Here is a 12900-nt window from a genome sequence, read left to right on the forward strand (position 1 = left end):
TCCCTCATATTGCACATTGCTGCAAAGATCCTGGCTTATGTTAAGCCAAAGTTTCCTGTTGCATCTGAACTGGCTTGATAGCCGGAAAAGAACCCAGGACCACATTGTACATTGATGCTATTAATGGGAAATGTTTAGGCATGTGCATAATGCATGGCTAACGCTTGATATTTCCCTATATTGGCTTCTCATCTGCAGTGCTGTGTTAATGTAGAAGACTGATGCTTTTGCAACAACTTGATGAAAACTTGTTTCAGTACTGAAACAAGTCCTGCTGCTTTCTGCTATTAAATAAGATGAAATAAAACCTGGATAGAAACAACACAGAATTGAAACTTCATTATTTCTGTTGTTTCCTGAAAAGAAGAAATCATACACCTGCATTGTGCACTTAAGCTAACATTCTGACTGTAACCACACTGACCTAGAAGTAATTCACATTGAATTCAATATGATTTACATCAAAACGAAGGTTGTTTAGGATTGCGGCCCAATCGAAATAGGCACAAGGAAGAATTAAAAGCATACGTTGTATTACTAGCATATCAAGTATTGGGGGAATTAGTATTTCTACTTTTTCCCCCATTAAGCAACTTATCTGCTCTAATAGTTTAAATATGTATTAAATAATTATTACAGAAATTTGTCTGTTTAATAATTTCCTGTCATAAAAAAGAAAGGCAGGCTTCACATCTTATATTGCCTTATACATTTAGGTCCTTGGTCTATACTGTCTCCAAGCAGCTCTGTTTTCAAGGTGTTAATTATATATTTTAGCCCACTTCTTTCCTTTTTTGTTCTCATATCCTTCCGTGTAATTACCACGTTTAGTATTTGGGACTGAGGCAAATACTTTTAGCATGAGCATAGCATATTCATTACTGACTACAGTGTCAGTAAAAGTGTGTTATACACTTTTAACTTCTAAGACTTGTACCTACTTAGAAAAGATATGTGACCACAACAGAAAAGTCAGATGGGTTGTGTTTAAATCAATATAACTTAAGTCACAAATGTCACAAAAGCTGAAATGTAGTCTTAGGACCTCAGATAAGTGTCTGGCACCTGGAACTACAGTTTTCATTCTGCCACACATCTAGTATTCCAGCTGCTGTTTGTGAAAGGACTATTACCCACCAGTATTTGAAAGAAGGAACTATATTATGTCCTCTCAATTTGCCTTGGAATAAGCCATGCCTGTTTTGTAAAACTGTATGGTGACAGGTGTCAGAATTGTTACGATTAATTCAATGCCAATTCAGTTTTAATGTGACTGAAATAGGCTCATTGCCCTTCTGCTACTGTTCAAATTAGGCAATCCAGACTTTTGATAGGGAAATTGCCAAAATGGCTTTCTAAAAATCATTTTTAGCAATATGGAAAGATTTGATTGTATGACTTTCAGGCAGATGAGACCACACTGATGTAAGAGATTTAAAAAGCAGAACTATTCAGTTATCTTTTGGTTCTTTGCTTTAGCACATGGGTTCATTTCTATTTTGTTCTAGCTTGTTTCAGAATTATTTTTGTCTATCGGTTGGAGAGCATAACATAATGAAACCTTACTACAGGCTCTCTTTCCACAGTTCTATTTTCTGTATCTTCTTGCTAATGCAATAGCATGTAATTGTTCTATAATAGAGAATCATAGAATTGTAGAGTTGGGACCCCAAGGGTCATCCACACATTCATTTTTGCAACTGCTGGATCAGGAGTAGGGAACCTATGGCTCTATAGATACTGTTGGACTGCAGTTCCCATCAGCCCCAGTCAGCATAGCCAGCAGTCAGGAATGATGGCCGTTGTAGTTCAGAAACATCTAGACTCTGCAGGGTTGCCATACGTCTGGAAATTTGCAGACATACTTGGAATACTGCAGCCAAAAGCAGTGTCCAGGCAGAAATCGGCAAAATGTCCGTGAAAATCAAAACATATGGCAACTGATGTTGACAGTGTCATTTTTGCCAATTTTCCTCAAAAATAGCTCAAAAACATCCAATTTCTTTGCAATTTTGCAAAAAAACAAACTCTGAGCAAAACTAAAGAAAGCTCAACAACTTTGGCAAAAGAAAGAAAGCGTAATAAATTTGCCCCCCCCCCCATGTTTTTAACAAAAGCACGTTCATCTGCTTTACCCTTGGCTTATAAAGAAATTGTACTTTTTAAGGATATATAACCTCTGGGCAATATATGGGATAAGCTACAGTCACTTTGTCCAAACATAGCTCTTGCCGTATATTTTACCAATGCAAATACTTCCTTTATTGTATCTGCTACTTTATCATAGGTACAGTTTTAAAGCACAAGAACGGAAATCCACACCCATGTCGATAATGAAAGAATGGTTGCTGTATGTGAAGCACTTTAACATGCCAAATATTATTGAAATATCTCAGTAATGCCAGACATTGGTATTGTTTGTCCCAGTGTGCATGACTTTCAGCTGACCTCAATTTTCGATTGCTAGTTTGTGACCCCCAACAGTCTTGCCCAGTTTTGCACTGCATTTGCTCAGGGACATTGCTGCTGTTGGAATCATGTGCTCCTTCCTTTCAGAGTCAAGAAATGGTGTAGCTCCTGCTTTGCTTGCTGCAATGCTTTCATGACATTATATTTTGCTGCAATGCAAATTGTCACCTTTCGGCTAAGGACATTATGTCTGTATTTGGAAATCATTTAGCATAGTAATTGCTCACACCTGTGTGGTCCCTTTTCTTCTTCTTCATCTTCTGGTAGGGATGGGGTTTGCTGTCCATCTTTTTAATCACGCTATTGTAACTCAAACTCCATCTGTTGTGGTTTGCATTTCCTTAAACTTATATGATATTGGCCCAGTCTAGCTGTTTGCTCACATGAAAACCACTTGGCTTGCATAGTGGGTGAATGAGTGAGCAGTGTAGAGCAGAGCTCAAATTAAAGTTTGATTATTGCAAAATTCTCCACCATCCCTAGCTTCTGAGACATCATGGTCACGTATTTGTGTTTGCATCCCATACATTTCCTTACGATACAGAACAGAGGAAGAACAGCAAAGTTGCACGAGTCACTGATCATTTCATTGGAATGTCATTGTACTAGACCTCAGATAAGCTACTGTAAGCAAATCTTTAAAGCAGTTTCTAATTCTGTCTGTGAAGGGGGAGATACGATGAAGAAGTTCTGCATGGGAACCATAACTGTGTCTTTCCTGTTTCTTAGCAGCAAGCCTTAACTATTTTTCCACTTCTAAATCCCAGGCACAAATATTTTATTCTTCATCTGATCTGGATAACTGATAATGATATTTTTTGCTGACCTGATAAAGGTATTTTTAGATTAGTATTTCAATATTACAATTTTAATTTGCTGTTTTTTCTTTACTAGCCAACCCAGATAAAGCTTTCCTGTAGAACTGCTAGAGAATATATGTATTAAATGAGCTTGAGTATGTAGCCTGGGTCAGGGCTGCAGCATATACGGCTAAACTGCTGTGTATCTTACAGTGAGCTTTTTGACACAAGGCACTGCCTCATATTCTTAACATTGATGTCAGGAATCCACACTCATGACTGAGAAGTGTTGCTCATGGAAGAGCAGTTTTGCTCATTTTTCTACTTCTGGCAATGACGTCAGATGTTGCTCCTGTCCTTGCCCCTTCAGAAGGGGCTTTTCAAGACCTCTCAAGGAGGCACAATGAGCTGCTCTGGAAATGTGAACTGGAAGAGCCTCATTGTGCATGTGGCTCTTTGGATCCCAAACCATACATGCCCACATCAGTTGATTTAATTTGCTGCTTCATTTACTGTGTGTTAATATTATATGAACCAATGTGTTCTTTAGCAGATGGTTGTTGTTTTAGAAAGAAGTTCAGTAAAGAGGTTAGGCAAACTAATATATGGGATCAGTAAAAGCAAGCTTGTGTATATATTGTTTGTGTGTGTGTGTGTGTGTGTGAGAGAGAGAGAGAGAGAGAGAGAGAAACAGACAGACAGACAGACAGGAAAATAGGCAGACAGGCAGGCAGTCAACAGGGGAAAGAATCAGATTCTCGCTCACAGCAATGTTGAAGAGAAAAGCAACAAATAAGCAATTGTCCTGTTAACATTTGGCATGATCCACATCTGTTTACACTTGGGTATGTACTCCTGTGCACAAAAATGACAAATGGGGCTCACTCAGATAGTCTTCAATAGGGTTCAAGTACTTGGCTTCAAAAGAGTCCGATTGGGGCTATAGGAATCCTGTAGTAGGATTGCTGTTTGTGTTGGGTTGCCAACAAATTTTGTTAAGGTGGAAATTTGGTGAAGCGTCCAAGCAATTTTGAGGGAAACATTGTTACTGGTCATGGTAAGACTAGAAATAATTATTCCTAGGTGAAGGAAGAAATCCACATTTCCCAAAGTTTCTGTCATCACCCTGTTAAAACCAAAAAGGAAGGGATTTGGAGTACTGGCATAGAAGAACTATTGCACAGTGCCATATTTAGGAGCCTGTGTCCTAGGCAGCTGTCTGGGGAGCAAGGATTGGGGAACAAGGATTGGGGAACAAGGCGGCCATTGGCTTCATAGGGTGCTTGGCATGGGCTGCAGTTGGAAAAGTGTTACGAATGGTTCAACATCTGGCATTGCTGACCAGTGTGCCACATAACTTACATAAAAGCAAGTTGTTCATGCAGTATGCATTTGTGATATTATAAACACCATATTAATAATCAAACTTCATGAAATTAGTATTAAGGCCATATTCATGCACCATTAATTTTGTTGTTTTTGTTGTTAGTGGATCTCTGGCGTTAATTCTATATGGTTTTTATTGTATGGTTTTATGTATGACTCTTGTAAACCACTCAGATTTTTTTTAAATGAAAAGTGGTGTGTGCACACACACACAGTGCTTTTTTCTAAAGAATGCTTAGGGGTACTCTCACTTTGACTCAAGAAAATCACCATTTTATAGTTCAAATTGGGATGAATAAATACAGCAAATGGACAAAAGTACAAAGTTTCACAAAATGTTTAGGGTTATGTGTACCCCTGCGTCCCCCCCCCCAAAAAAGCACTGTATGTATATTCCCATTTTCTATGCACGCAAAACTTCTGCAACAGGTTTTCATAGGAATTTGGCTAGACATAATTCCCAAGAGAAGACCAAAATGTGACACATTCATTCCCTTGCTACTGTTTTCCTATAATTAAACTTCCTACTATTGAAACACAAAAGCAAACCATGTAGATAGACTTAAGAGTTTAAATGCTGTCACTACTTAGGCAACTGAAACCAATGTTTGAAAACATCAGTTAAAATGCCTTGCAGAGGAAATCGTAGTTCCACAGTATGGTACCATGAACTGCATTGTTTACATTATTAAATATTAGTTGCAAAGGACTTGGAAGCAAAGTTCCGTCTTCATATATTGCTCCTGTATCTTCTGAAATAATATGCTAAAATTTGCAGAATCCAAAACCCAATTGCATACAAAATTCAAAGTAATAAAATGTAGGTTTTATTCTGCTTTCCTGTTCCATGTTAAATAGGAACAGATTTGGTCAATAATGGGCTTGAAATCGTTTTTAAGGAAATCCAGGAAAGTGTAGGAAGTGGTGGCCCTATGGTGTCAGTAGGTGGCACTCTTCCCTCCAGATCAATACTGTTAAGCACATTTCTAAGGGACATAGTGCTGTTGGAAGTACACAGTCGTCTCTCTCTCCCCCCACCCTGATAAACTAAGCTTTTAAACACATGTGGTCAATAAAAATCCCATCGCATTTTTTGCAAGTGTAGAGGTATAAAGCCCCTGGGGGTCCTGGACAAATTCCAATCTAGTTAATTAATTTCTTCCTGGAATAAAACTATACCTGGCATTTCAAAGCCTACTGAACCTTAAAAGAATTAGTAAGTAAAACAGGCAGCAGTAATTCACAGTATTTGGTTTACAAGCTTGATAAAGATAATTATAATCATCCCATGTTTTCTAGTTGCTTTTGACTCCCCTCCCCAAAAAATCCCATATCACTGTGGCATGTTTCAAAGCTTCAAACCACAGAAGACGATAGGAGTCCATATTTTAAAGTAGAAGAAATGTCCCAGTCAAAGAGTAGTTCAGTACAGAAATTCTTATTTTCTTATAACTGAACCACGAGAGAAACCAAAGCACAGCCTCAGACTCCCCCCCCCCCCGTCATTCTTGCCAAGCAATAACTTACCTAAACAAATAATCTTGTCCCGAGACTACAATCAAGAGACATAAAAAGTGTGGGATTTGCTCTTAGCAGTAGTCTTGTGCCTGCTTTTTCTATGATTTAGATTCCACAGGAAGAAATATTAAAAGTGGTTTATTTATATTTCAGCACCAAATTAAGAAGATGGCATCATCCATTCACAGTTCTTACCCCATAACAAGACTAATCCCCAACACCTCATTACAGGAAACATTTTCAGGATTGCATATATCATCTTGTTTAACTAGTACATTTTTAAAGGGTACAGTTGAAAGGTAGGAAATTTAAGGCCGTTCATTGATAAGAAAATAAACAAATAAAACTTTAAGAATTTCCCTCAAAGCGGAAATATATTGTAAGGCTTACAGTAACCAAAGTGATATTTGTCAGGAACTTCACTGGTAAGAACCTAAGAGCATCTTCCTCCTCCTTCCTGGTAGAAAAAACGCTTCTTGTTGGAAACATATATATTTTGGGTAGCGTCTGTCTTTGAACTATATTAGAATACTTGGCACTGTGTAGATGGGAAAGGTGTTTTCACCATGTGATTTGTTGCTATGTTTAAGACTCAATAAAGAATATTCAACTGCAGGTCAGTAACAAGCTTTCTTTATTCTACGGGTTGCTCCAATTTAGGATGCCAGCCGCCAATTCATATTAAATTATGACTTCAGTCATTTAGGGAAAAGTAAACCCACATTGCCCTCTAGATAACATTTTTGGCCTTCAAGAAAAATGTTGCATTAACCCCTCTATTAGGGTCAATTCATACATTATGTACATCATAGGGTTGCTCTTGCAATTGAGTTCCATGGCTGTATCACAGTAAAGAAATATACTTGTTTTATGCATAGGGATGTTTTCCCTGCTTCATTGGGCTCTGCTGGTCCCCAGATCCGACTCCAGAGAACCTGAACAGAAAACCAATGTCTACTACATTATCACAGATATTTTGACATACTTGCAGGGATGATCCTGCACCCAACCCCTAGAAGAATCTCCAGTCTGCCAAGTATTTTGTTAGACCTGCCAGGTCTGCTCATTTGGTTGTGGTCTGGTTTGGCCCAAATCAGGACCACCTGTTCATTAAATGTCATCATATGATGGAAGGCGGCAGGCAGGTCAGAGTGCCAAACTGAGAAGCAAGAATAGGCACACACTGTAAGTGTGCCCCCAGCTGCCTCTTTTCCAGCTGCTGGTAGACCGGCTTCATCTGCAGCAACAGAAAAAGACACCAAGTTCAAATGTGTTGAATTAAAACCGGAAAGGAAGAATACTTGTGTCTACCCAACTGCCATGGAAGTTGGAGGGGAGGAGCTTCTTGCTCCAATGAGGCTGTAACTTCAACTTGCATGTTTTACGCAGTATGGAATAGGTAGCCTACTAGGTCTAAGGTACATGTGGCCTTCTAGGTCCAAGGCAATACAGGTCTGCCTGGCAGGCTGCCATAAGCACTAGTTGGCTTTGGTCAGCTTGGTTGGACACAAGATGTGCAGGTAGGCATAAGAGTTACATCTCAGAACTTCAAATGAAATTTAGAACCAGCTATTTGGGGGTAGACGTGGATCAGTGTTCTAATGCAGACCCAGCTACCATTTAATTTTGATTAGTACATTTTAGCACTTAGTGGCCTTTTGTTTGCTTCAATCCTGACAGACGCAGAACAGGATGAAGCTGATGGCAGACAACTATGATGATGACCATCACCACTACCACCACCACCATCACCACCACCATCACAGATCTCCTGGGAGGACACAGCACTCCAACCACAGACCCTCTCCAGAACAGGTCAGTCGCTTACGCTTTTACTGTGCCAATTTTCAAGATAAAATAAATGCTCAAAAGAAAGAATAAACAATACAAGCGATATGCTCTTTGAACTGAAACTAATAGCTTTGTTATTTATTTCCATCACTCAAATAATCTAAACGTTTTCCTTCCTCTTTCCGTTTGGCCTTTTTGTTCCTCTTGTTATGGTTTTCTTTCCTCCTTTTGCTTTCATAGCATTTCTGAAGAGTCCCGATTCAACTATTAAAAGTAATGTTTCTGAGGAATTGCTTTTTTAATGCACTTTAGGGTTTTTGTTTAGATAGCTGTTCTCTTCAAGTATAATTTATTATGGTTGTCTTTTATTAACTCAACCTGTCCATAAGAATATAATTGGTTTGAGTCTGCTCACCAGTAGTAACATAATATTTATATATATATATATAAAAGTAAATTTTCAGATACTTGTTGTCCTATGGTATCAAATTATCAAAACAGCTCAGTGATTTTAGTTGCTTCTGGTATTAGAAAGCAAACCTGAAGTATAGAATGCTGAGTATATTTTTCTGTCAGCATCAAAACATAGCATTGTTTGGCTTTGTCACACATTTTATAACAGGGGAAATTGAAAGTGGCTGAGCTTAAGTGAAGGATCCATAAGTGAAGGATCCAAGTGCTTTACTCCAGATGGACTTCACACAGAAGTGGCAGAGAAGTATGAGCTTGGTATGATGCATCAGCTGGGAGGAGGAAGAGGCAGGATTGGCTTATTATGTTGGAGAGAGTATAGAGTGCAGGAACTGAGTAAGGTGAATGAGTGTCAGGATTCAACTCTGCCCAGACAGGGAACCTGAGGCCTCCCTGGAGAAGGAGCAGAACACCAGCAACCCCCAAGAGCTATTGCATCCAAGCATACCTGATCTAGGTTGAGGTGTCTTCACACCAGTTCCCTATGTTCGTGGACAGCTCTTGGAAACGTTCTTGGAACCGTTCCCCACAGGAGCAGAGAGATGGTGAGCCAGGCTTTTGGCAAAGTGGCTTACTAGCAGTTCAAGTGAGGCTACTTGAGAGGAGGGAGAAACTTATATAAGTACCTGCCTGAATCAGGGTTTGGTTGAGAGCTTAGATGGGCATACTATCTCGTTGAGCAGTGTGAAGAGTCCTGTTTGGCTGATGAGGTCAAAGGCCTTCATTGGGTCTGTGAAGGCGACATACAAGGGGGGGGGGGTCCCTGCTCACAGCATTTCTCCTGCAGCCGGCACATGCCAAAATTCATATTTTAAGTACATTCAAGGTTTAATATTTCCAGGTCCCTGGCCATTTCTACATTTTCGGAGAAGTGGAGACTCTCTCAACTGTCAAAGATCAGACTCAGAGTAGAAAGAGAATAGCTAGAACCTGAAGATGTCACAAGCAGTTCTTAAATAGTAAGAATATTGTGAATAAAAAGAGCAGAAGAATAAGAAAGTAACAGATTAATGAAGCAAGAAAACACAGATTAATTGCTTCATTAGATTGTTATGCAGAAAACCAGTAAGTAGATCTGTTGCTTCTTTGCTGTCAAAGAAGAACTGAAATGAACTGTAAATGAATTGTTGCCTGTTCTGGCATTTTTTAAAAGCATGAATCATGTGTTTTTCAGGTCAGGTTTTGTTATTTGTCATTCCATATAGTTACTGCAATTTGATTGCTCCTTGTTTTTATTACACAAGCCTAATGGTGGGAGGAAAAAATCCTTAAATAAGAGACACGGGGGAATGACTAATGGACTTCAATGTCTGTACACTAATGCACAAAGCATGGGAAATAAACAAGATGAGCTTGAGCTCTTGGTACAGCAAACTAAATATGACATAATAGGCATCACTGAAACCTGGTGGGATAAGTCCCACGATTGGAATGTAAAAATGGAGGGATACAATCTATTTCAGAGAAACAGACCAGACAAGAAAGGAGGAGGAGTGGCGTTATATGTCAGGGATGTGTATACCTGTGAAGAGATCCAAGATTTAGAACCTCAAAGCCAAAGTGAGAGCATTTGGGTCAAAATTAAGGGAGAGAAGAATAATAGTGACCTCATTGTGGGAGTTTACTATAGATCCCCAAGCCAAACGGAGGACATAGATGATGCCTTCCTGGAACAGATGGCCAAGCATGCAAAAGGAAGGGAGATAGTAGTAATGGGGGACTTCAATTACCCAGATATTTGTTGGATGTCAAACTCAGCCAAGAGCATAAGGTCAAACAGATTCCTCACTGGCCTTGCAGACAACTTCATTGTCCAGAAAGTGGGAGAAGCAACAAGAGGAACAGCCATTTTAGATCTGGTCCTAACCAATGTCGATGACCTGGTTAATGGGGTAGAAGTGGAAGGATCATTAGGCGCAAGTGATCATGCTCTTCTGAAGTTTACTATACAACGGAAAGGAGCAGCCAAGCATACTAGGACTCAATTTCTTGACTTTAAGAAAGCCGACTTCATAAAACTTAGGGAAGTGCTGGGTGAGATCCCATGGACAGTAATACTAAAAGGAAAGGGAGTTCATGATGGCTGGGAGTTTGTTAAGAGGGAGATAGTAAAAGCACAACTTCAGGCAATACCAATGAGACGGAAACATGGAAGGTGCCTAAAGAAGCCAGGGTGGCTATCTAAAGAACTTTTAACTGAGTTAAGATTAAAAAAGGATGTGTACAAAAAATGGAAAAGGGGGGAAACCACCAAAGAGGAATTCAAACAAATAGCCAGCACGTGTAGACACAAAGTCAGAAAAGCTAAAGCACAGAATGAACTCAGGCTTGCTAGAGAGGTTAAAAGCAACAAAAAAGGCTTCTATGGGTATGTTCGTAGCAAAAGGAAGAACAAAGAAACAGTGGGGTCACTCAGAGGAGAAGATGGTGAAATGCAAACAGGGGACACAGAAAGGGCTGAACTCCTCAATGCCTTCTTTGCCTCAGTCTTCTCCGATAAAGAAAACAATGCCCGACCTGAAGAATTTGGAGGAAATGATTCAGCAGAGGAAACACAGCCCAGAATAACTAAGGAGATAGTACAAGAATACTTGGCTAGTTTAGATGTATTCAAGTCTCCAGGGCCAGATGAACTGCATCCAAGAGTATTAAAAGAACTGGCAGATGTGATCTCAGAACCACTGGCAGTCATCTTTGAGAATTCCTGGAGAACAGGCGAAGTCCCGGCAGACTGGAGGAGGGCAAATGTTGTCCCTATTTTCAAAAAGGGGAAAAGAGAGGACCCAAATAATTACCGCCCAGTCAGTCTAACATCAATACCAGGGAAGATTCTGGAGCAGATCATTAAGCAAACAATCTGTGAGCACCTAGAAAGGAATGCTGTGATCACCAATAGTCAGCATGGATTTCTGAAAAATAAGTCATGTCAGACTAACCTGATCTCATTTTTTGACAGAATTACAAGCCTGGTAGATGAAGGGAACGCAGTGGATGTAGTCTACCTTGATTTCAGCAAGGCATTTGACAAGGTGCCCCATGATATTCTTGTAAAGAAGCTGGTAAAATGCGGTCTTGACTATGCTACCACTCAGTGGATTTGTAACTGGCTGACTGACCGGACCCAAAGGGTGCTCATCAATGGTTCCTCTTCATCCTGGAGAAGAGTGACTAGTGGGGTGCCTCAGGGTTCTGTCTTGGGCCCGGTCTTATTCAACATCTTTATGAACGACTTGGATGATGGACTCAAGGGCATCCTGATCAAATTTGCAGATGACACCAAACTGGGAGGGGTGGCTAACACCCCAGAAGACAGGATCACACTTCAAAACGACCTTGACAGATTAGAGAACTGGGCCAAAACAAACAAGATGAATTTTAACAGGGAGAAATGTAAAGTATTGCACTTGGGCAAAAAAAATGAGAGGCACAAATACAAGATGGGTGACACCTGGCTTGAGAGCAGTACATGTGAAAAGGATCTAGGAGTCTTGGTTGACCACAAACTTAACATGAGCCAACAGTGTGACGCGGCAGCTAAAAAAGCCAATGCAATTCTGGGCTGCATCAATAGGAGTATAGCATCTAGATCAAGGGAAGTTATAGTGCCACTGTATTCTGCTCTGGTCAGACCTCACCTGGAGTACTGTGTCCAGTTCTGGGCACCACAGTTCAAGAAGGACACTGACAAACTAGAACGTGTCCAGAGGAGGGCAACCAAAATGGTCAAAGGCCTGGAAACAATGCCTTATGAGGATCGGCTAAGGGAGCTGGGCATGTTTAGCCTGGAGAAGAGGAGGTTAAGGGGTGATATGATAGCCATGTTCAAATATATAAAAAAAAAAAGTTTTCCACTCAGAACTGTGTGTTGCACTCAAAACTGCATCTGGGTTTTTTGTTTTTGGTGACCCAATATATAGTGCTAGTGTAAAACCACAAAACACTAGTAAACCTCTTATGGTTAAGTGGTATTTTTAATTTTTAAAAGAGGTGTGTTGCATGCATAGTACCAACAGCTGCCTTCAGACTTTGGAAATGTATTAATGTACATTGGAAACGTGCCTTAATGCTAGCACTCCAGCTTTCATGGGGCCATTTCACTCCCTGAAGGGCCTCATAAGGCAGCCATTTTGTCTCCTGGCAAAGTCCCAGGGAATGATGGATGCTACATGGTGACAAACAGTTGTTTCTACTGGACCGTCCTATGGAACACGTTATAACAATGCTGCACTGCTGATTGTATCTCCTTTGCTGCATGCTGTGGTGTCAAAGCTTTTGTTAAACAAAAGAAAGAGACGGATGCACTCCGTGCTATCATAGTAAATTCTTTCAGAATAGTAAGTCTCACTCCTCCCCCAGCACAAAAGATTTTGCCCTACCTTGAAAATACTGTCTTTTCCATTTGCCCTTGTTGACTCTCCCACTCTCTTCATATTACTGCAGCCCAGTGCTAATTAATGTCTAATCC

General features: G+C 40.1%; 1 protein-coding gene across 12 annotated transcripts in view; it reads left to right on the forward strand.

Annotated features, from left to right (window-relative positions):
• ERC2 (ELKS/RAB6-interacting/CAST family member 2) overlaps positions 1-12900 on the forward strand; it is a 521838-nt gene that overhangs the window by 359532 nt on the left and 149406 nt on the right. For all 12 annotated transcript variants that reach the window (XM_083420965.1, XM_083420973.1, XM_083420963.1 and 9 more), the window contains one exon: positions 7854-7988. In XM_083420965.1, coding sequence (XP_083277091.1) covers positions 7854-7988 — 135 coding nt within the window. The remainder of the gene's footprint in view (positions 1-7853; positions 7989-12900) is intronic.

The sequence above is a fragment of the Podarcis tiliguerta genome (assembly GCF_965153285.1).
Source record: "Podarcis tiliguerta genome assembly, chromosome: 2".
In the NCBI taxonomy this organism is placed as follows: domain Eukaryota; kingdom Metazoa; phylum Chordata; class Lepidosauria; order Squamata; family Lacertidae; genus Podarcis; species Podarcis tiliguerta.